The following is a 23,662-nucleotide window of genomic DNA, read 5'->3' as shown; positions in this document are numbered from 1 at the left end:
AAAACTAGATGCAACTGGGTGAGTAAATTCTGCCATTTTAAGAAGCTGAAGTTCTAGAGTCGCTGCACAAGCCTATAGTTCCATGGCAGTCTTATTTGAATCATGATAAGTTAAGTTTGTCCATAAAACTCTTAATGTGGTCCATTCATGCCACATTGTTCATCATGTTACTAACAGACTACTCAAGGCAATGATTAGCACAATGCCACGAAGTAATACTAGGAATCTTTTCTTGCATTATGCTCCTTACACCATTGTGTACACTAAATAGCACAACCATCAACCATACCATCATAAGTTACAGATAATAAATGATCCTATTTGTAATTCTCAGAGAGTCCTAAATCGTCATGATGACTAATTAAAGAATTTAGAATTCCATTGGGAGCTACATCTATTGATTCTATTCAGTTTAGAAAAAATCACACTGGAGCTGAACGTTCAGGAAGATCTACACGAAAAATAACAGCGAGTGCGGATCTGTTGCTCATAGTCAAAGAAATGGCACTTTGTTCTTGGACTACACTTTATTGCATTTTAACATATTTCTCATTTCATTTGCTATGTGGCTCAAGGTGTTAATGCATGTGTTTGTAGAATGAAGATTATATCCCACATGTACGCCACTAAGTTCCTATAAATTTACATCATCTTCAGAGTTGTTAAACAATTGATTTTAAATTTATTTCATCTTCAAAGTAATTAAATTATTGATGTTTTTAGCGAATTTACAAGCAGTTCGAAAATATTTTCGATTGCTTCTTTATTATCAGACAAAGTATTTTAAGAAAACTTACTCCAATGTTTTATTTTTCCTTCAGATCCTTATTTTTGTCATTCATTGTTCCCTACACTCTGTTTGTGATCATGTATCCTTTTCCTCAGTGACATTAAGTTGTTTCTGGGATTCTCCAAAATGACTGATTTTACCATTTTCTCACTCCACTGAAATTTTCATTCCCACCTATTTATCGACGGCTAGGCTTCCACCATCACAATACAATTTATTCCTCATCATTTTATTCTTGGCATACAGTCATTCGTTTCTCTTGCAGATGTCATTTTTCTGCAACAGTGTACAAAATTTGGGCCAGTCAGAATCAGAAACTTCCTTGTCTTGACCATGTACAGATTCGACAATTTCTAATGTATACTTCTGTTGTAGTAGTTATTATGATACACACTTTTCCTGATAAGTACAACAGTGTATGTCATGTAATGACTCACATATTTTTACACATCACTCGACTTTCTAACACATGAATATTTTCGAAATATAATCATGTTTGCTTGAAAAGTGAGTGTGTTGAAGATTTTTGCCGTTTGTAGCTCAGATGTAGCAACAATTGTGGAAATGGTTTCTTCTATGTATGGAAACAGTTTCATTGCTTTGGTATATTATTGTGATGTCTGTGTGGTTTTCCCTTCAGTTACAATTGTGAGGGGTTATTTGATATGTTAAATAATGTAGGTATTACATTCTATACAGGTTTCAAGTTCCACTTCACTGATTTGACAGGAAGTGTACTGAAGAAAAGTTCACATTGTTGAGTAGATGTACGATGTCATTCTACAAAAGTCGGGTTTCTGCTGTTTTTAGCCATTTTTTGTTCTTAAAAGAAAATGACATTCTTCATTAAATATCTGTATGTAATAAAGGAATCATAAATAAACTACCCCATAATGTGTAGCTCCATGTCTCCTAGGGTCTTTAGGGAACTAAAGAAAGAGAAAAATCATGTAATTTCTTGGTTCTTGTCTATTTTTATTGCACTACAGACGCCCTTTTGCGTAAAAAATATGTTAAAAATCAACTGTATTATTCCCACTCATCCTATACGGCATTCGGAAATGTAGCTATCTGTCCGCCTAGAGCGCTGGTGTCGTAATGTATGACACATATGAGCAAGAGAGTCATGCTATTTGTGTCAGACTATGGTAGCATTGCATACCACCATAAAAAAGATCTGGTGATCGTTAAGCAAGTACCTGAAAATAATGGATCCTCCCACCAATTAATGAGCAACATATAAAAATGTTTATGTGAGGATCAACTGCACCAAGAGCTGGTCACATGCCAGTCTTTGTGAATTTTTTTAATAATTACATGTCGATAGTGCACCACGTAAAAGCATTGAAACACACAGAAGTGTTGGCTAACCTAATAGAAGCAATGAAAATAGGTGTCTGCAAGGGAGGCAGGGCAAGGGGGAAGGTGGCGACCTTGCCCCCCCCCCCCCCTTCTGGAATCTGGATTACAGTGTTTTCATTCACTGCAGAATTCTCATACACCACCTAAATCTACATCCATACGACTACTCTGCAATTCACATGTACGTGCCTGGCAGAGGTTTCATCAAACCATTTTCCCACTGTTTATTTCATGTTCCACTCTTGAACAGCACAAGGTGCAAACAAACACTTAAAGCTTTCTGTGAGAGTTTTGATTTCTATTATTTTATTACGATGAGAATTTCTCCCTATGTAGGTTGGAGAGAGTACAAATTTTCCACATAGAAGTTGGAGATTTTCTAAACAGATTTCGCCACAACAAAAAGCTCTTCATTTGAATGAATACCACTCCATCTTGTGTATCATTTCCATAAAACCTGCTCCCCTGTCTGACGAAAGTACAAAACGAGCTGCCCCTCTCTGAACTTCTTCCATGTCCTTTGTCAACCCCACCTGTAAAGAATCCCATATTACGTAGTACAAGCGTAGTAGACGGACAAGCATAGTGCAGGCAGTCTCTTCAGACGATTTGTTGCACCTTCTAAGTGTTGGTTTTTATTACCCACTACATTATCTGTGTGGTAGTTCCAGTTTAAGTTGTTTGTAATCTAGTCCCAAGGTATTTAGCTGAAAAGATAGCTTTTAGATCTGCGCGATTTATCATGTAACAAAATTTAATGGACTCCTTTTAGTACACATGTGGATGTGCTCAAACTTTTCCTTATTTAGAATCAATTGCTACTCTTTGCACCATACAGATATCTTCACTAAATCATTTTGCGAATGACTTTACTAGACAGTAAATGACAGTGTCACCTGCAAACAATCTAAGTGGGCTGTTCAGATTTTCTCTTAACTCAGGGCTATTCAAGGCATGGAAAACTTGGCAATAGCACGATGTGTGGGCCATGTGCTAGATGAGGCTCGAGATTACTCGGTTTTGCTAGGTACTTCTTGGAAGTACTCGGTACAAGAGACATTTCATTTAATATTTTGGAGCGGCACTTTCCGGTCAGCAGGACTTTCTTCAGTTCAGTAGACTCATAGTATCAGCGTCATTTACTCTTCAGTATTTATTCATGGTTTAAAAGAAGTTCACAGGTCCAGTGGCTCTTAGAACAGAAAGAGGCAGTCTACCGATCTATCATCACAAGCCTTTAAAATGAAAGGGAATGACAGAAGAGAAGGATAAGAATTTTCGGCACCTGTTATGCAATGTGCAACTGCATAATCTATGGGTATAGCAGATTTCAAATGGGACGACGTTACAACACGATGCAGAAAGAATTTAGAGATTTAACTGACGATGAAAAAGTACAACGATAGACAGATGGGAATAACCGTTCTGTACACCAAAAAGCACTTTGTGCTAAATTTGCAGGTTTGGAACACCTGGTGTTAGGAACAGTACATTCTCTGAAGTAGCAAGCAGTAGTCCACTGTCAGTTGCAACACTTATCGATGGTATTGAACGAAAAGTGTGAAGACCATACATATTTTTTCGACGTACGTTGGTGAAGTCAAGGGGCATACATTGAACGATTTTTCGATTTAAAACCCGTGTTTGTTGAACTTATGAAGATTAGATTAGATTTACTTTCATTCCACTTGAAGGGAAAAGGAGAGCGGGAACAAAAATTAGAAAATACGAAGTGGATTGCTGACCTTACATTTTAAGTGGACTTGACTGCACACAACACACAGCAAGACATTGCAAGGTGAGAACTTATTCCTGGTGTGATGAAGATGCTTTTAAAAAGAAAAACGCATTGTGGAAAGGATAAATTCTGACAAAAACAGTCCAGTCCCCTAGGTTCACGGAGTTAAAGGAAAGATGAAATTTGGAGAATTCTTTGTGGGCTTGAAAGAATCACAAGGATAGTTTTCTGAACGTTTTGAGGACACTGCCAATCTTATATCTGTTTACGAGACCGTTTGCGCTTTCAGTTGAAAGCTTCACTGTGCATGTGCAGAAGGAACTGATTGATCTGCAACTTAATTCCCATTTAAAAGAGTTTCTATTTTTCTGTAATGAGGTTGCAAACCTGATAAAATACTTTGTTCAACATATGTGTGTGAAAGCCTTTTTCCCTTTATGAAACTAAATAAGTAAAAATTACATGCCAACCACACTGCTAAAATCTGTGAAACTGTCTGTGTCTGTATGTATGCCAATAATATGTACTAAATAAAAATTACATGTCTTCAGTGCGCCAAAAACAATTGAATAGTACTGTATTAGTTTAGTTTCTAATCTGTGTTGTTGAGAAATATGAAATCAAGTCGTATGCAGCGCGACTGTATTGCCATTTAAATGTAGTGCTTTTGCAGCTTCTCCCTCTTCATGTTCTGATACCATGGCGTGATGGTAGGGAAAGTGTGCAGCTAGCCAGAGCTATGTCATGCGAGGTAGAGCCCTGACGGCAAGCCAAGTTCTTGGCCATCTTTGTCCAACAGAAAGAGCAGAGGATCTATAACAGATTCTTCGAGAATCCCATATATCACTTTTATTTTACTTGATGACTTTCGATCAATTACTATGAACTGTAATCTTTCTAACAGAAAATCACGTATCCAGTTGCACAACTGAGATGATACACCAAAGGCATGCAATTTGATTAGAAGTGATTTTTGAGGAACAGCACTAAAAACCTTCTGGAAATCTAGATATATGGAATCAATTGGACATCCTCTACCAACAGCACTCATTACTCCATGAAAATAGCGCTCTGATTGTGTTGCAAATGATCGATATTTTCGGACCCATGCTGTCTGTATATCAACAGATCACTTTCTTCCAGGTAATTCATAGCGTTTAAGCACAGTATATGTTCCAAAATCCTATTGTAAATCGACGTCAGTGATATGGGTCTATAATTCAGTGGGTAGCTCCTATTTCTATTCTTGTGTATTGGTGTGATCAGTGCAAGTTTCCAGTCTTTAGGTATGGATCTATCATTGAGCGAGTGGCTGTATATTATTGCTAAATATGGAACTGTTATATCAGCATTCTCGAAAAGGAAACAAACATATATACAGTTTGGACCAGAAAACTTGCCTTTATTAAGTGACTGAGTTACTTCGCTAGTCTGAGGATATGTCCTTCAAAGTTATTCATTTTGTCAGCTGTTCTTGACTCGAGTTCTGGAATATTTACTTTATCTTCTTTGATGAAGGAATTTCAGAAACTCCCATTTGTGGCACTGTCATCCGGAACATTACCGTCGCTATAGTGCAGCGACGGTAATGACAGTGTCTTGCTGATGATGTACTTTACATACAACCAGTATCTCTTCGGATTTTCTGCCAAATTTCGTGACTGAGTTTCATTGTGGAAACTATGAAAAGCATTTCATACTAAGTCCACCTTAAATATTGAGCTTTTATAAAAATTTGCCAATATTGAACTGAATCATCGTCAATTTTCTAAGATGTAGTAAGTTTTTTTATGAGGTGTATGATTTAGTTCTCATTCCATGATGCATCTCGAAAATGATGAACTTATTTTTATATAAAAAAAGACTATGTAAGAGTCTTGCTCCCCTCCTCCGGGTAAATTGTAAATTTCTGCAGACACCCACGGTAGTGAATCATATTCAATTAAAATAACACCATCAAGACTATTCCCAAGGTTTAGAAAGCTATTAAAGAGTATATGTGCCATTCAGCTAGTGTAGAAGGACATCTTGGATGATGTAATCCACAACAAATATTTTAGATTGCAATGAAGAAAAGAAAGTTGGAATTTAGAGTCTTGTCAGCAACAAGTTAATAAAAAAAGAACATTTGCTTTGATAGTCAAGAATGGTGGAGGTAAAGGTCCTTCACCTTATTGATGAAATCATTCCAGTAAATACCTGGAATAATTTAGGGAAACCACAACATACCTAATTATATATAACTTCATTGGAATTTAAAACCTGCTCCTAGTAATCATGAGTCAAAAATGGTTCAAATGGCTCTGAGCACTATGGGATTCAACTTCTGAGGTCATCAGTCCCCTAGAACTTAGAACTACTTAAACCTAACTAACCTAGGGACATCACACACATCCATGCTCGAGGCAGGATTCGAACCTGCGATCGCAGCAGTCTCGCGGTTCCAGACTGTAGCGCCTAGAACCGCTCGGCCACTCCGGCCGGCAATCATGAGTCTTAAGCACTGAACTATCCCACGTGGTTGGCAGCATTCTGATGAGTTTACGCCATTAAGTAGTAGCTTTCACAGTTACTGTACCTGTAGTGAAAGATATATGTGTGTCTTGGAACGTTTAATGTACTTTGGAGCCATAACAGCTTGTACTTAGGCTGTGATAAAGTACCTAGAAATTAAAGACTGCTAGTGTGTGGTATATTTGTGCCACACATATGCCTCATCCAAGCATATCGACCACACTTGCATCATGTATGAAATGACAGCGTACTCTTGCATAGGGCAACGAGTGAACAAATGCTGCATTGTAGCTTGTACATTACATGCTCAGTTCACATGACCTTCTACAGAATTCTTATTCCACATTCGACTGTCCAATGAAAACGCCAGTGAACAGACGGCTCTGTAATGCAGATGATGTCATACACCCCCTACTGTGTGAAGTATCAATGATGAGTTTTAAAATCTAATCTGCCTTGCTTCCATTCACATTATGAGCAGACAGACACTCAAGTGCAGCATACAAGACGTTTTCTTTAACTGAAGCAAGAGTAGACAGAAATGATCAATTGGGCAATCTGCATCCTATCCAATGGATCCTCATAGTGAATTACTTTGGTGCCACATAAATTTACGACTATATTTGACACTTTGTCAGACATCAACTGCCTCCAATGAGCATGTCACTGATTGCACTTTAAAACTCAATCTTCCTTCAAAGTATCAAGAGAGAAAAAAACAGACATCGCTTCCCAGATTTTATTCAGTAGTCAACCCAGACTGCACATCCACCATCCTTCAAAGTCGTGGTAAAACTGACAATGACTCTTGTTGGAGTTGGCTTCTGCGATGTGGATCAACGTAATCTAAACAAAGTTGGAAGCTGCTAACAGCCCATGTGCTTTATAGCTTCCTAAACATGAACTACGCGACGTGTTGAACGTTCCAATGCTAAGGGGGCGATTCTGACAGATTGGTCAAGGCAGCACGAAATGTCAGATCTGCTACAGACTTTACAACAGCACATGAAGAAATAAATCGGCTGACGAAAAATACAAGAAATGGCTAAAGAGAGCTTCCTGCTAAAAGAGTGCTAAAGAAATAGCAGGTGGAGACCTGAACTCCTCAATGGCAAGGAGACGCGACATTTTGCATTTGTAATTTCATAACAATGAAAACAGATGTTCACTTACAGGTATATCTTATTATACGTTTGCTCTGTTGTTAATAGTGACATTGTTAATAGGGGCCGGGGGGTACCATAATTTAGTATTCAAATAGATGTGCTAATGTTACAAGAATGGTTACACAACGTACACACAATTTGTAGTTGTATATATTCAGGAAGGAAGATTGGATTTAAAAGTCCCGTCGACATCGAGGTCATTAGTGACGGAACACAAGCGCAGAGAGGGAAGTATATCCAGTGTCCTTTCAAAGTTACCATCCGGCATTTGCCTGGAGTGATTTAGGGTATTCACGGAAAACCTAAATCTGGATGGCCGGACGCGGGTTTGAACCGAATGCGAGTCCTGTGCAACCTCACTCGGTGTGTGTGCGTACGAATGTAAGAAACCAGACTCTTACTGATTTCTATTTCTGTTAGTCCTGGAACTTTGTCCCGAACCTTCAATGGAGATGCGGCATTGCGCCGTCGATACAATCTTTGCACATTACATTTTTGCATTACGACTGTAACACGTGGTGATGTTTACAAGTTGGTGGAATGTTGACTTCTGTGTGAGTGACCTTGAATGATTGTGCGTGATGTGGAGTAGTGATTGGCCAGTGAGATCTTAATCGAGAACTTCAAAATGTATAAAATTAACGTTTCGTTAGCGTGCTTATTATTCGGAAAAGCTCATATCAAACAGTAAGTTTTGACAGCCGGATTGCTTGTTAAAATGGAATCATTCATATATGGAAAGATCAGTTTTTATGATTTGATCCCGACAGGCTCCCCTGGTATTGGTTTTTGCTGGAATAAAGACGCTAACTATAGTTTTCACGTAAAAAAGTAGACCGGTATACGTATGTGTTTAACACATCAGTTGCTCCTATGGCCTCTCCTGTACGAAGCAGTTATACTTGTTGTTTGTAAGATTGGCCTGTAAATTACAAACATAGTCTACTGGAAGAGAGAGAGAGTGAATGATTACTCGTATAAAAAATACTTTATACAGTATTCACAGTGTGTCTTTCTAGGCAGTGAACACGAGGAAAGTAGTTGCATCTTACTATCCGTAAAAATTTTGAAATCAATTGTTGCTATTTAGGGACCGATGGCCTTAGCAGTTTGGCCCCATAGAATTTACCAAAAGAAAAAAAAAACATTGCTATTCTATATTCATCGCATCAGAAACCTTCCCCCGAACTAGGCTATTACAACTTTCAAATTTAAATATGGAATATATTTCTATTCAGCTATTGAAAGCAAAGATTATTTTCTAATGTGCTCATATCAGTATTGTTAATGGGTGTACTGAAGTATTCAACTTTTGCCTCTCTCGGTAGTTTTATATCAAGGATGCAGGTTAACTTTATGCAGGTTAACTTTAGTAGATATCATAGCTATGACTTATCCATGCAGACAACGATACAATCATAAGTGGTGAAAATTGTGAAAAACGATCCCTAAATGGAGGGATGAGTTTCTGATAGATGCTTGAATAGACAAGAGAGAGCAGTAGTTCTTAGTTGAATAAAAAATCAGCCGGAGTTGAGAGAGTCAAGTCATTCATAAATCTTGCATTGAAAAGCCACACCTCAGTGATCGTAACTTTTCTTCTCATGTTTTGAATAATGAGTAATAATACTTCAGTAAGAAGTTTTAAATTTTATAGTCACAGCCCAAAGTTTTGGTATTGACACATTTTGAATTATATACAGGAATGCTTCATAATTCTCACTTTAATTGTGATTGGGTTATACACTAAACTAAGTGATGGTTTTGTGGTCAAGAGAATCTAGGTTAGTGTTGTAGTCATAATAGTAACCCAAATTTTCCTAGAACACCCCAAAAGAGTAACACAGTGTATCAATGTTCCAACAGTTTATCAACACTCATTTTCTACACAATGATAGCAGAAGTTCTAGTATGGAAATAATGAACAAAAATTGACAGGCAGCCAGTTAGTTGAAGTTGAATGATGAGTGGAACACTTAAAAGATCAGAAGAAATTCACCACAAAAAGTTGTTGCTTAATGTGTGACCATCAGGTTGAAAAAGTTTACTGAGAAGATTAGGTATGGAAAAAAAAAAAAAAATTGTGAGGTCCCTATGGTGATTGGAAAACTTCACATTAGGGCCTAGTTGATGGTTGGTAATTAGATCAGGAGTCTGGCATTTCATGTAAAAAGTGTAGTGGCAACTCCGCTCAGCAAGCAAAAACTCAAGATTGCCACATTGAGAAACATTCACTTCTTCTTCTACTTCTTCTTCCATTCAGGTGTTTGGCAGGTTCTCTTGTGACAGTCTCATCAAAAATTCTCATGCCATCTCTTCAATGACCGAATTAGTGATGTTACAACCATGTTTGGAGGTAGTGTACCATACCTATCTCTACTTCTGCTGTCAATTTATTAACTTAAGAGTTTACATTCATTTTTCTATGAAGCCTTGTAGCTTGTGAGATTTTTCAAAGGAAACACTTTGTTGGTGGTGGCTGTCTTTTTTTATTGTTCGAGTACCATCTTCGATTCACTTCATGTGATTACTATACTGCTTATCATATAAATTGCGATGACCTCACAGTCCAGATGCTGTTGAAATGATTTTTGCATCTGTACCAGTAGGTTTATTTTACTGGATTTGCATTAAAATGCAAATGAATGTGAGTACAGTGCTGGATGCTGCAACATTGACTTCACTGCTCATTGGTTTGTTTCTGACAAATTCTGCTGCAAGAAAGCCACATTAAATCCTTAGTAGCCATTGTGCAGATGTCATACTTCATTTGTTCACTCATTCCTGTTGGTATTCAGCAAAGAAGTCAATTCTCATTTATTTCACTCCTTGAACTCTGGAAGGCACTGCAAAAAACTTTCATGAATGCTGCAGACTGAGTGTTACTTAATGGGTTCAGTTGCTGAAAGTGTTGTGCACTGATGTAACTTGTAGGTGGACTTTTTGTTGTCAACATAGTGAGTTCCTTGTTCTGTTGAACACCACCACATTTCATTTAGTAGGTCTTTGCACCCATATTGCAGTTGTAATAGTGAATTTTGTGGGTATTGCTCTACCATTCCTCTTACTTTGGAAATATGTTCCACTAGTAAATCTGACACGACCTTGTAGATCATTTCCATGGTGTCTTGGACAGGTTCACATAGGGGCTGGACTTCAGAGTTCAAGGCAACTTTAACAGCATTTCTTTCCTTTTTCTATGGAGCTTGTGTTAACTACTACTTTTCCATCACCTCAACCACAACATTTTCTGCTAGTTAATCTGCACTCATTACTTACCTTCATAAATCTTCTGGATAAAAAAAACCCACACTAACAGTGATGGATGATTGTGGGCACAATATTTTGTAAGTACTGTATTGCCACTCACTGTTTCATCAAGCATGACATCTGAAGATGAAGCTGATTTACACTACTAATCCTCTGATGATGTCATCAGCTACCATTAGGATTGTTGCAGCTTGTGAAATTATCATTGCCCTTTGTCACTCACGCAGAAATGAGGTTTCCCCTGTAATTAGTCACAAGGTTCCACATTTTTTAAGGAAATTGGATATGGACTTATGCCATCTCAGATAGTAGTAATATTCAGTTTCAGAACTTTTATTTGTTAACAAAATATGTTAGCCATTTATGTTATGACCCTAGCTCGTTAATGGTTTTGTCTGAAAGCTAGTAAGTTTCCGCTCTTTTTTTTTATATGTCTGTCAATGACTCAATGCTTCTACTATTCAGTGTGTGGCCTCTTTTACTCCTGATTTATTAACAAAACATTTTGTTGCAACACAGCCAACTAACAATTGACACCTCAACACCAATCAACAAAAGAAACTGTACATTATTGTATTGTCAGAGCATCACAAGGAGTATTTATGTTTCTTTCCAAATGAAGTCTTGTAACTTCTAGCACACTTAAGGAAGACACTGCACAATTTTATTCCCACGTCCTCTCTGACACTACATATGGCTGCATTGTGACTGTTCCACACACATCATTCATTACTTCTAACAAATCAGGTAACAAATACATTTGACTCACCTCCTTAGTGGAGGTCGCTGATGCACTCTTGTGCAGTGATGCACAACTCAGCTATGAAAATTTTCACTACCAGTATTTGGCTGGTAGGGGAAGAAGGGATGACGACGGAAAGTTCCTGATCTCTAGTCTTTGTGCCAATGCCCTCGATTAAATTCCAAACCTCTCCGCATTGTCTTGTGAAGTGAGGGTGTGTGACATTTTTGTTTGTAATGAGGCCAGTGTATGGGTAAATTAAGCTTTGTAGTTCCTTTGGTGTTATTTTAGAGTAGTAGATTATGTGCTAGCACCAAGTTTCACCCTCTACCTTCCTTCCCTCCATCCATAACAACATAAACCCATACACACTCATCACAGTCATCCACGTGACACAGATACACACTTGACAATTCGTAACAGAGAAGAAGAAGGCAATGGTAAACCAACTCCACTCGGACATTACTATTAACAGCGATGCAGGATTCCTGCGTCTGCTTCCCGAAACTCATTCACTGAGTATGGGACTATTCACTGAGTATGGGACTGTTTAGACTTGAACCAAGGAGTGTAGACAACAAATAATTACCTCGGGTGTACTACAGTGTCTGAATCCTCAAATTGATTGATTGATTGATTTTTATTGCCCAAAAACAAGACATTTACAGGGATGTGAAGCTTGTATAATCAACGTCAATAAATGTACAAACAACAATGACAATAAATACACAAATAATTAATCTATGTTAGAAATTATGCTCACAGAATCTTCCATTGTATAAAAACAATCTTGAATAAAGAAAGTTCTTACAAATATCTTAAGTTTTTTCAGCTCCAGACTCTTAACTGACTCTGGTAGTTTATTAAATAGCTTTACAGATGTGTGTTTGAAGCTGTTTAGAGTTTTGGTATATGAGCAGTAGTCTTTTCTTACATCATTACAGTGTCGTGTGTTATAACTATGTACATCAGAATTCAGATCAAAACTAGACAAGTTCTTTTTAATGTACAAGACACATTGAAATATGTATATACATGGCAAGGTCATAATACTAAGTTTAATAAATAATTCTCTACAGTGAGTTCTAGGTGGTACTTTACATATCAGTCTGACTGCTTTTTTTCTGGGCTGTAAATAAGCATTTTAAGTAGCAATTATTTCCCCACAAGATTGTCCCATGCGTAAAATGAGAGTGAATATAACTAAAATAGACAGAAAGCAAAATTTTCTCATCTACTGTTGCTTGTAATTTTCTGAGCATAAATATTCCTTTAGAAATTTTTGGTGTTAAATAATTCACATGTGCCTGCCAGCCTAAATTATTTTGCAAAACAATGCCAAGAAACTTTACAGGAACTGTCTCTAAGGTGATTCTATTGTTATAAGAAATGTTTAATTCCTGTGTTTTATTTATGTTCATAAACAGGCTATTGGCATTACACCAGTCAGAGAGTAGATCTACCTTGAGTGAGGTAGAGTTACTTATGTTATTGTTCATAGGCACTGTAACACTTAAACTGATACCATCTGCATACAAGTAACAGTTTGTAGTATCATCTATTACATTGCTAGGTAGGTCATTCATATATAATATGAACAAGAGAGGGCCCATGATTGACCCTTGAGAACACCATGGTTAAAGGGGGAAAGAAACTAGAATATTGGTTTTTGAAGTAAACAGTTTGAGATCTATTAGATAAGTATGACTGAATAATTTTAACAGCAGAGACGGAGAAACCTACAGTTTTTAATTTCAGCAGCAGAGTTTTGTGGCACACAGTGTCAAACGCTTTTGATGAATCAAAATACTTTGTACTTACAATAAATTTTTCTTCTTTTGCTTCAAGACAGTTACATATATAGCTCATAACAGCATCACATGTTGTTAGATTTTTTCCTAAACCCAAACTGGCTATTTGAAAGTAATTGATGAGAATCTAGAAAATTGATTATTTGAATACTCATTAGTTTCTCAGTGACCTTGGATAAAAGGGGTACAAGAGAAACTGGCCTATAATTGCTAGGCAGATTATTGTCACCAATTCATTACCTGATTTTCCAGTTCATCTTTTAATAATTGGGAGTAAGCTATGGTGTTTTTTTTTAAGGCGACAGTTTGGTGTGTTTTAAACAAATGTGACTCATCAATCTCGTATATGTGGCACATTAATTACGTTAACATCCTCTGTGAAAACTACCACTGTAATCCAGTATTTTGAAGTTCAAAATAGATTTGTGGGTGTAAATAATGTGAACACCTGTATACAAAACCACCTTATTTCTTTGAGGTCCCTGGTACTTGGATAGCTAAAATTCGCATGAATGTGTGACACATCATTGTTGCCACACTGGTTGATAGCACCACTGGTCAAAATTGACTGTTTTTATTGTATTCTTCAATACTCCCCTAGAAACATTTCACACTTATCTGAAAATAAGATACTTAGTCTCATATTCTTGTTATATGTAGAAGATCTGTCATTGTATAGCCAAGCAGCTAATGTAATTCTCTTTGCCAATAATGATTTTATAATGACAAAACTGTAACACTGGAAAATATAAATAAAGCTTTCTTGAAAATTATTAACTGGTTGGCTGCGAATTAATCCTGGCTGTACTTATTTAAAACACAGGACACACAATTTTGTTCTGCTCAAGTCCTGGCAACACCATTAGAATTAATGCGTAAAGGAAAATCAATAAATGAAACAGAATATTCTAAATTCGTAGGTGTTTATATTGATAAGAACAATACCTGGAAGACTACAGGTAATAATAGATTAAGAGATGCAAAATATCAAAAACTTGACTTTTATTATTTTCACTCGCTAATCTAATAAGGCATCATATTCTAAAGTAAGTCTTCATTTTGGAAGAAAGTGTTTGATATGCAGAAGCCTGTAATAGGATATTATGTGAGTTAATCGTACTGAGAACAGCTTCATACTACATTTACTCCATTATGAAAATAGGAGCCCACACTCATTCGCAATTTGAAGTCAATAGCAACATTCCTAACTATAATACCAAAGAAAAAATGATTTAGGCTATCAGTCTCAGAGCCTTAGTGTGGTACAAGAATATGATAGATACCAAAATTAACTTAAGAAACTGAAATGATACATATTTGTCAATTACTCCTATTCCATAGAAGAATTTCTAAACAGGGAATGACAGTATGCTTCTAATTGAACAGAAGTTCTTCAACTCTCCATCTAATTATTGGAATTAGAGTGAGCGAGAGAGAGATTGAGACTGTGGGCAACTTCCTGTACTTTGATGACATTGTCTCTTCAGGTAGTGTTATACACTAAGAGATCAGCAAAAGAATATAAAAAGTCTAAAGTCTACCATGTTGTACATTAGGTACTTTGAAATGAAATGCTTCCATTGCTTTCAGTAATGACAATATAATGAAAAGGAAAGATTGCCACTCACCTTATAGTGGGGATGTTGAGTCGCAGGCAGGCACAACAAAAAGACTACTAAACATGTAAGCTTTTGCTTGGAAGGCATTTTTCTGGAAAAAACACACACACACACAATGTGCGCAAACACAGCGTACACACTCTTAACCACTGTGTCTGGCTATCGAGGCCAGGCTGTAAGCAACTGGAGAAGCAACGTGGTTGGAGGGAGTAAGGAGGAGACTGGGGAGGGGAAGAGAAGGGAGGGAAGGGTACGGATTGGGGCAGGGAGGGGGGTCAGTAAAGTGTTGTTTTTGGGATCATACAGGGATGAGATGGAGAGACGAAGGGCAGCTAGGTGCAGTCTGGAGGGGAAATGGAGTGGGGACAGGGAAGGGGATAGGTGGGTGAAGGACAATGACTAACGAAGGCTGAGGTCAGGAAGGTCACGAGAACATAGGATATATTGCAGGTAGAGTTTCTAGCTGCATAACTGAGAAAAACTGGTGTTGGTGGGATGGAAGCAGTCATTAAAATGAAGAACATTAAGTTGGGCAGCATGCTCAGCAACTGGGTGGTCCAGCTGTTTCTTGGCCATAGTTTGTTGGTGACCATTTATGTGGACAGTCAGTTTATTGGTTGTCATAACTACATAGAACAAAGCACAGTGGTTGCAGCTTAGCTTGCAGATTACATGACAGGTTTCGTAGGTAGCTCTGTCTTTGATGGGATAGGTAATGCCTGTGACCAGGCTGGAGTATTTGGTGATAGGAGGATGTAGGGGACAGGTCTTGCACCTGGGTCTATTACAAAGCTAAAAGCCTTGAGGCAAGGGGTTTAGCAGGGGTTGTGTGGGGATGAAGATTTTATGTAGATTCGGTGGGTGGCAGAAGACCTCTGTGGGAGGGGTGGGGAGGATAGTGGCTAGGGCATTTCTCATTTCAGGGCACGACGAGAGATAGTCAGAACCCTGGAAGAGAATGTGATTCAGTTGCTCCGGTCCTCTGTGAGTGTGAGTCATGAGGGGAATGCTCCTCTGTGGCTGGACGGTGGGACTTCTGGAAGTGCTGGGTGATTGGAGAGATAAGACGTGAGAGATCTGTTTCTGTACAACACTGGGAGGCTAATTTTGGTCTTTGAAGGCTTCAGTGAGATTTTTGGTATATTTCAAGAGAGACTTCTCATCACTGCAGATGTGATGACTATGGACAGCTAGGCTGTGTGGATGGGACTTCATGGTATGGAATGGGTGACAGCTGGTGGTTGGGAGATTTGATATGGATAGATGTACTGATGTAACCATCTTTGAGGTGGAGATCAACAGAGAGGAAGGTCCCTTGTTGAGTTGAGGAGGACCACATGAAGTGAATGGGGGAGAAGGTGCTGAGGTTCTGGAGGAATGTGGATAGGGTGTCCACACCATTGATCCAGATCACAAAGATGTCATCAGTGAATCTGAATCAGGTGAGGGGTTTGGGGTTCTGGGAGGTTAGAAAGGATTCCTCCAGATGGCCCATGAGCACAAAATGGTGCCATATGGGTGCCCATTGCCATAACCCGAATTATTTTGTAGGTGATGCCTTACGACTTATCTTAGAAGCTAGATTAAGGAAGGGCAAACCTACGTTTCTAGCATTTGTAGACTTAGAGAAAGCTTTTGACAATGTTGACTGGAATACTCTCTTTCAAATTCTGAAGGTGGCAGGGATAAAATACAGGGAGCGAAAGGCTATTTACAATTTGTACAGAAACCAGATGGCAGTTATAAGAGTCGAGGGACATGAAAGGGAAGCAGTGGTTGGGAAGGGAGTGAGACAGGGTTGTAGTCTCTCCCCGATGTTATTCAATCTGTATATTGAGCAAGCAGTAAAGGAAACAAAAGAAAAATTCGGAGTAGGTATTAAAATCCATGGAGAAGAAATAAAAACTTTGAGGTTCGCCGATGACATTGTAATTCTGTCAGAGACAGCAAAGGACTTGGAAGAGCAGTTGAACAGAATGGATAGTGTCTTGAAAGGATGATATAAGATGAACATCAACAAAAGCAAAACGAGGATGATGGAATGTTGTCGAATTAAGTCGAGTGATGCTGAGGGAATTAGATTAGGAAATGAGACACTTAAAGTAGTAAAGGAGTTTTGCTATTTGGGGAGCAAAATAACTGATGATGGTCGAAGTAGAGAGAATATAAAATGTAGACTGGCAATGGCAAGGAAAGCGTTTCTGAAGAAGCGATATTTGTTAACAGCGAGTATAGATTTAAGTGTCAGGAAGTCATTTCTGAAAGTATTTGTATGGAGTGTACCCATGTATGGAAGTGAAACGTGGACGACAAATAGTTTGGACAAGAAGAGAATAGAAGCTTTCAAAATGTGGTGCTACAGAAGAATGCTGAAGATTAGATGGGTAGATCACATAGCTAATGAGGAAGTACTGAATAGGATTGGGGAGAAGAGGCGTTTGTGGCCCAACTTGACTAGAAGAAGGGATCGGTTGGTAGGACATGTCCTGAGGCATCAAGGGATCACCAATTTAGTATTGGAGGGCAGCGTAGAGGGTAAAAATCATAGAGGGAGACCAAGAGATGAATACACTAAGCAGATTCAGAAGGATGTAGGTTGCAGTAGGTACTGGGAGATGAAGAAGCTTGCACAGGATAGAGTAGCATCAAACAGGATAGAGTAGCATCAAACCAGTCTCATGACTGAAGACCACAACAACAACAGCCTTCAAAGAAGTAGTAATTGTGGATGAGGATGTAGTTGGTCATGGTGTCCAGGAAGGAGGTTGTAGGTTTGGAATCTGAGTGTTGTGAAAGGTAGTGTTCAATAGCAGTTTGGCTATGGGCGTTAGGGATGTTAGTGTAAAGAGAGATGATGTTAATAGTGATGAGCAGGGCACCATATGGTAAAGGAACAGGAACTGTGGAGGGTCGGTGGAGGAAATAGTTGGTATTTTTTATGTAGGAGGATAGGCTGCAGGTAATAGGCTGAAGGGTTTGGTCTATGAGACCAGAGATTCTCTCAGTAGGGGTACAGTAATCGGCCACAATGAGCCACCCTAGGTTGTTGGGTTTATGTGCTTTAGGAACCATGTAGAAGGTAAGAGTGCAGCTGGTGGTAGAGATGAGGGGAGAGACTGACTGAGGAGAGGTTCTGGGATGGGCCTATAGATTTGAGGAGAGCCTGGAGATCTCCTGGATTTCTGGATTGGGGTCACTGTGGCAGGGTTTGTAGGTGGTTTGAATAGAAACAGATCTCCCATGCATTATCTTTCCAGCCACTCACCACCTCCAAAAGTCCTACCGTTCAGTCACAGAGGAGCATTCTCCTTGTGACTCAGTACCACCCAGGACTGGAGCAACAGAATCACACTCTCCGCCAGGGTTTTGGCTACCTCAGTTTGTGCGCTGAAATTAGGAATGTCCTAACCACTATCCTCTCCATGCCTACCACAGTGGGAATTCTTCCTCCCACTCTCCCACTGAACCTCCACAATATCCTGTCTATCCGTATATAACCTGTGCTCCGAACCCTGTACCTCATGGCTCATATCCCTGCAATAGACTTATACGAAACATCTGTCCCATACATCCTCCTACCACCACATCCTCCAGTCAGGTCACTGGCATTACCTATCCCACCAAAGGCAGGGCTACTTGTGAAACCAGTCATGCAATTTACATGCTAAGCTGTAACCACAGTGCATGACAACCAACAAACTGTCTGTCCACATGAATGGCCACCGAAATATTATGGCCGAGAAATACCTGGACCACATAGTTGCTGAGAACACAGCGTTCTTCATTTTAATGACTGATTCACAGCTTGTGCTCGATACATTGTACCAACACCAGCTTTTATGAACTGTGCAGGTGGGAACTCTCCCTGCAGTACATTCTCCATTCCCGTAACCCTCCTAGCCTCAGCCTTCTTTAGTCATTATCCTTCATTCACATATCCACTTCCCTGTCCCCACTTCATACCCTCCTATTTCAGAAGCACAGCCACAGTCATTTTACTTCTCTCCTTTTCCACTCCCCCCTCCACTCCTTCCACCCCGTGTCTTACCTCCAGACTGCACCTAGCTGCCCTATCCTGTTTCCATCTCGTCCTTGTAAGCTCCCACAAATAGCACTTTACTGTCCCCTACCCACACTCTCCTATTCTTCCCCTTCCCCACTCCAGTCTCCTCCTTACTCTCTCCAATCATGCTGCCTTTATTTATTTCAGAAAAATGCCTTCCAGTCGAAAGCTTTCATGTTTAGTAGTCTTTTTGTTGTGTCTGTCTGCAACTCAACATCTCCGCTATATGGTGAGTAGTAAAACAAATTGTGTACGTATATTGAGAAATGGATTGAAGACAATAATAAATACTGGATCAGCTAGCAATTTTTACTAGGCAGCAGAAACTAAGTTTTTCCGTTGCAGCCTCAAAGAGAAATTCAACAACAACTAGGATTGGAAATAAACCTACTGGAGGCCCAGGAAGTAAGACATTCGGTAGTATGGCCATATCAAGTGCATGGAACATGGCTTCCCACAGAATCCTCAGAGTGTACTTTTCATCGGAGTACACCTTGTGGTGGTTCAGACAAGCAGATCTTCAAAGACTCCAAAACTAATTGTACCCACTTCCATCAAATATATGAACAAGAACCAGAGACCGACAAAGCACACGTCCATTCCTACACCAAAAACACCCCCCCCCCCCCCTCTCTCACACACACACACACACACACACACACACACACACACACACACATACACAGATACCCTCGCAACTTCCTATGTGAATAAATTCCATGGTCTCACACAGACCAGGTATACTGCCATTGGGGAACGAAGTGACCATTGTGTAAACAAAAATAAAAGATTTCATATAGACAAAGGTTGGCCACATTTAAATATGCACTGAATTACACATGGATACATGAAAAGGGCAGAAAAATTAATACGACTGATGATTCCTGGTGTGAATAGACAAAACATGTAGACACAATAAAATGTTTGGTTGCATATGATGGCATTTCGTATCATCCATATGATAAAACATTATTGAAGTAGCTATTCAGGAAAAATAGTTGCAAATATTAACAATAAGAATGAAGAAAATGCCATAAGGTTTGTAAAACAGCACTGAAATATGCTTATTCTTTGCCACATCTGCAGAGTGAAATATTCATCCTGGAATCTAGGCTGTGGCTAAGTCATTTCTCCACTGTATCCTTTTGCAACGATTACGTCGTCTTACAACTGCTATGAAGAGGTGGGGCAATAGTTCTTCAGGTTGTCATGATGGCATAGCCAGCCTCCAACACAGGGTGTTGTGGATTGACAGATGATGAGGAAAATAAGAGTCTGTTAGAAGTGAGGGTGGCCACATTGAGATAAATGGATTTCAAGAAAACTCTTTACTGTTACATCAGGTGGTACTGATATGAGTATGAGCCCTCATCCAGTGGGTGCAACCTGTCATTGATCCATGGCGTCTTCGTGTCAGTACAGTGGAGACTGCCTGACTCGGCATGCAGGTCTGCTGAACTCGATCATTGAACACTTTGCTGCTGATAGGCTATTGAGCATGCGTATTTATAGCATCCTCACAGTGAGTTGCTTTGTAGTCTAGTGGTGGTTGCGTGCATGGCTGATTGACCCTGATATGTCAACACATTGCTATCAGAGTCTTGACATACATCACAATGTTGCCGGGGGGGGGGGGGGGGGTTCAAGTTGACTGCGTTGTGAGCCTTACACCTTCGAAACTGATGTGGATCACCACATTCCGAAATGGTATTTAGACAGCACCACTGCATCGTTGCCCCTTCGGGGAAATTCGGTCTCTGAATGTAGTGTGGTGCTCCTCTGATGAAGGCTAGTTAGAACTGACATACATTTAGGAACAAGAAATCTCTCTATGGTTTGTATAGCTCTAGTCACTTTCTGGTTCTAAAACTATATACACTTGCTGTGTACAAACCCTAGAATACCTGGTGCACACGTATATTTTTACTTCAGTGGTTACTTTTGTCTGCAGTGTTCTTGCTCGGGTCCGTTGTTTACATAGTCAACTCCGTGCTTCATGCAACACTTTCTGAGCTATCCCACAGAGTCTCTAGGTGAAGCTAGTCTATAAAGCACTGACAGTCCATGAAATTCACTCATCCAATCTGCAGCAGTGTTAACTCATAGGCATAGGGTTTTGGGATTCCAGGAATTTTTGTATGATTACATAATCGCTACCCCATACCCGTTTGACCTATCTAATATTAGAGAATTTGAGCACAATCACTTTAAATCTGTACCAATCTTTATCAACATAATGAACTCATTCCCTTCATTATTCATCATCGGATTTAGTGATCGCATCTTATTGTCACATCTTAAAAATCTGCTACTTAATGTGCAAGACTACAACTTGGCTAGGAGAGCTAGAACATAAAATGCTGTGACTTGGCAAGACAGCCAAGCCACTATGAGATAGCCGAAAGGCACGCGTTTAAGCTCACGCAGGCTGGCATGAGGTCTGGAACAGTTAAAGGAGTTGAGTCTAGCAAAAAAGGTACGTAGCTTCTGGAATACTTAACTTTAATCCATAATTGGTAAACATCGGTCTGACGGTACATGCATCACAAGATAAATAGCAAATGATAATGGCGCCTTGCTAGGTCGTAGCAAATGACGTAGCTGAAGGCTATGCTAACTATCGTCTCGGCAAATGAGAGCGTAATTTGTCAGTGAACCATCACTAGCAAAGTCGGCTGTACAACTGGGGCGAGTGCTAGGAAGACTCTCTAGACCTGCCGTGTGGCGGCGCTCGGTCTGCAATCACTGATAGTGGCGACACGCGGGTCCGACGTATACTAACGGACCGCGGCCGATTTAAAGGCTACCACCTAGCAAGTGTGGTGTCTGGCGGTGACACCACATAAAATATTTTCAAAAAGAATCCATGATAGTCACAACAATCACATTACACCAGGAGAACTATTGCCCAAATCATACAGCTTCACAGAGAGAACTGTTCAGGATATCGTGCTCCATAAGCTCTTGTGATATCACTGATGTAGTTAATCAGTCACAGATGCACAACCAGCTTCAACCTGTGCTCCATCGTTTAGACTTCTATTTCACAACTAGCCATAGGTGCTCTTACAGCTCCAACCTGTGCCACATTATTATAACTCGTATTATGCACCTAACACTTCCATCTCATTACATTTTTCCTGGATCTTGCCAAGTTCTCCCATTACGACACCATGATCTTTCACCCACAATTCCCTACCATGGTTCTGGCACTTATCCCTGGCAGATTCTTTGCTATCATGCCTGTTGAACTTTGAGGGACTGGGAGTGTTATAGTGAGGATGCCATAGCCATTGATCCTTCTTGCATCAGTGTGTTATCTCAGTGCCATAATGTGCTGTTTTGACTCAGATGTTGCATGATGAAAAGACAGAAAATCATACCATAAGATACTATTGCAACCTTGTAATACTTGTTGAAACACTGCTCTAATTTTTATACTGTCAGCTCTATATTTTGACTTTCGCCTACATAAGTAGACAAAAGAGTCACAAATAGAAGTGGAAGTAGCGTGGTGGAGAAATAGAAAGGAAGAGAAAAGCTCTTTATCTGATTCAAGCATTCTATGGACTTCACTCGGCTATACTTCCCCAACATACACTTGCAGTGTTTCCTGACATATTAACTATGATGCATTTTTACACAGAAAAGCAAAAAAGGGAAGGATACGTAACCAGGCTCATAGGATGTATGGCACCCATGAACATCTAAGATTCTTACAGGCTGGTACGTAAGTACTGTTGATAACATTGGTAGTACCTCTGCCAACCCACTTCTAATACCAAATGTAGGGGGTTATGTTATAGTATAACCACTGTGGAGGATAGGGAGGCGTTCTTCCAGTTGTCAGGATGGCAGAGTTACTCTCCAGCCCACATGTTGTGGGTTTGATTGAATGGCAGGGATGAAATGAGTCTGTCGGAGGTGGGGGCAGCCGCAAAAAGATAATTGGAATTAAGGAAAACTCTTTATTGTTACATCAAACTGGAGTGATAGAAATGTGCACTGTTGTCCAATGGACACAGCCTGCCATTGAACTGTAGTCTCTTCATACCTGTGCAGTGGATATGGTCATGCCTGAAGGCCTTGTATGCTGCTGAAAGGCAGCGCTTCTCACAGTAATGAGATGGTATTGGTGGTTAACTGGTGCCAGTGCAGCATTTTTGCTGGCTGGAGTGACTGGAGTTAGCACAGGTAATAGCTAGGTAAAGGGCTCACTGGATTTAATGGCAGCCCCGTGTGGTGTCAAACATCAGACTGCGAGGAGCATGACTGGTGGTGCACCAGAGGAGGCCGTCCGCTCGACATACAGTTTAGCTGAACTCTGTCACTAAACTCTTTGCAGCCTGTAGGCCATTGATCCTGTTTGTATATCCTTGCTCCGAATTGTATTTCTGACTGATAGTGATAACATGCATGTCTGATTGATGCACTGCTGTGTCAGTACATCTGTACCGGAGTCTTGCTAAGTGTTGGTATAATGCTGGAGGAGGTTTGCAGGTTGGTTGTGTTGTCAGCCACATGCCTTCAGGATGGTTAGTGGATCACTGTGTCCCTATATTCCTCTGCACCTTGACACTTTCTGAC

At 39.7% G+C, this 23,662-nt stretch overlaps 1 protein-coding gene across 1 annotated transcript in view; it reads left to right on the top strand.

Annotated features, from left to right (window-relative positions):
* Positions 1-8,080: 8,080 nt before the first annotated feature.
* The window catches only part of LOC124595453 (methylcrotonoyl-CoA carboxylase subunit alpha, mitochondrial), a 119,372-nt gene continuing 103,790 nt past the window's right edge, over positions 8,081-23,662 (top strand). Inside the window, exon 1 of the mRNA XM_047134200.1 lies at positions 8,081-8,257. Coding sequence (XP_046990156.1) covers positions 8,199-8,257 — 59 coding nt within the window. The 5' untranslated portion in view covers positions 8,081-8,198. The remainder of the gene's footprint in view (positions 8,258-23,662) is intronic.

The sequence above is a fragment of the Schistocerca americana genome, chromosome 2 (genome assembly GCF_021461395.2).
Source record: "Schistocerca americana isolate TAMUIC-IGC-003095 chromosome 2, iqSchAmer2.1, whole genome shotgun sequence".
In the NCBI taxonomy this organism is placed as follows: Eukaryota; Metazoa; Arthropoda; class Insecta; order Orthoptera; family Acrididae; genus Schistocerca; species Schistocerca americana.
This window is presented reverse-complemented; position numbering and strand designations above follow the sequence as displayed.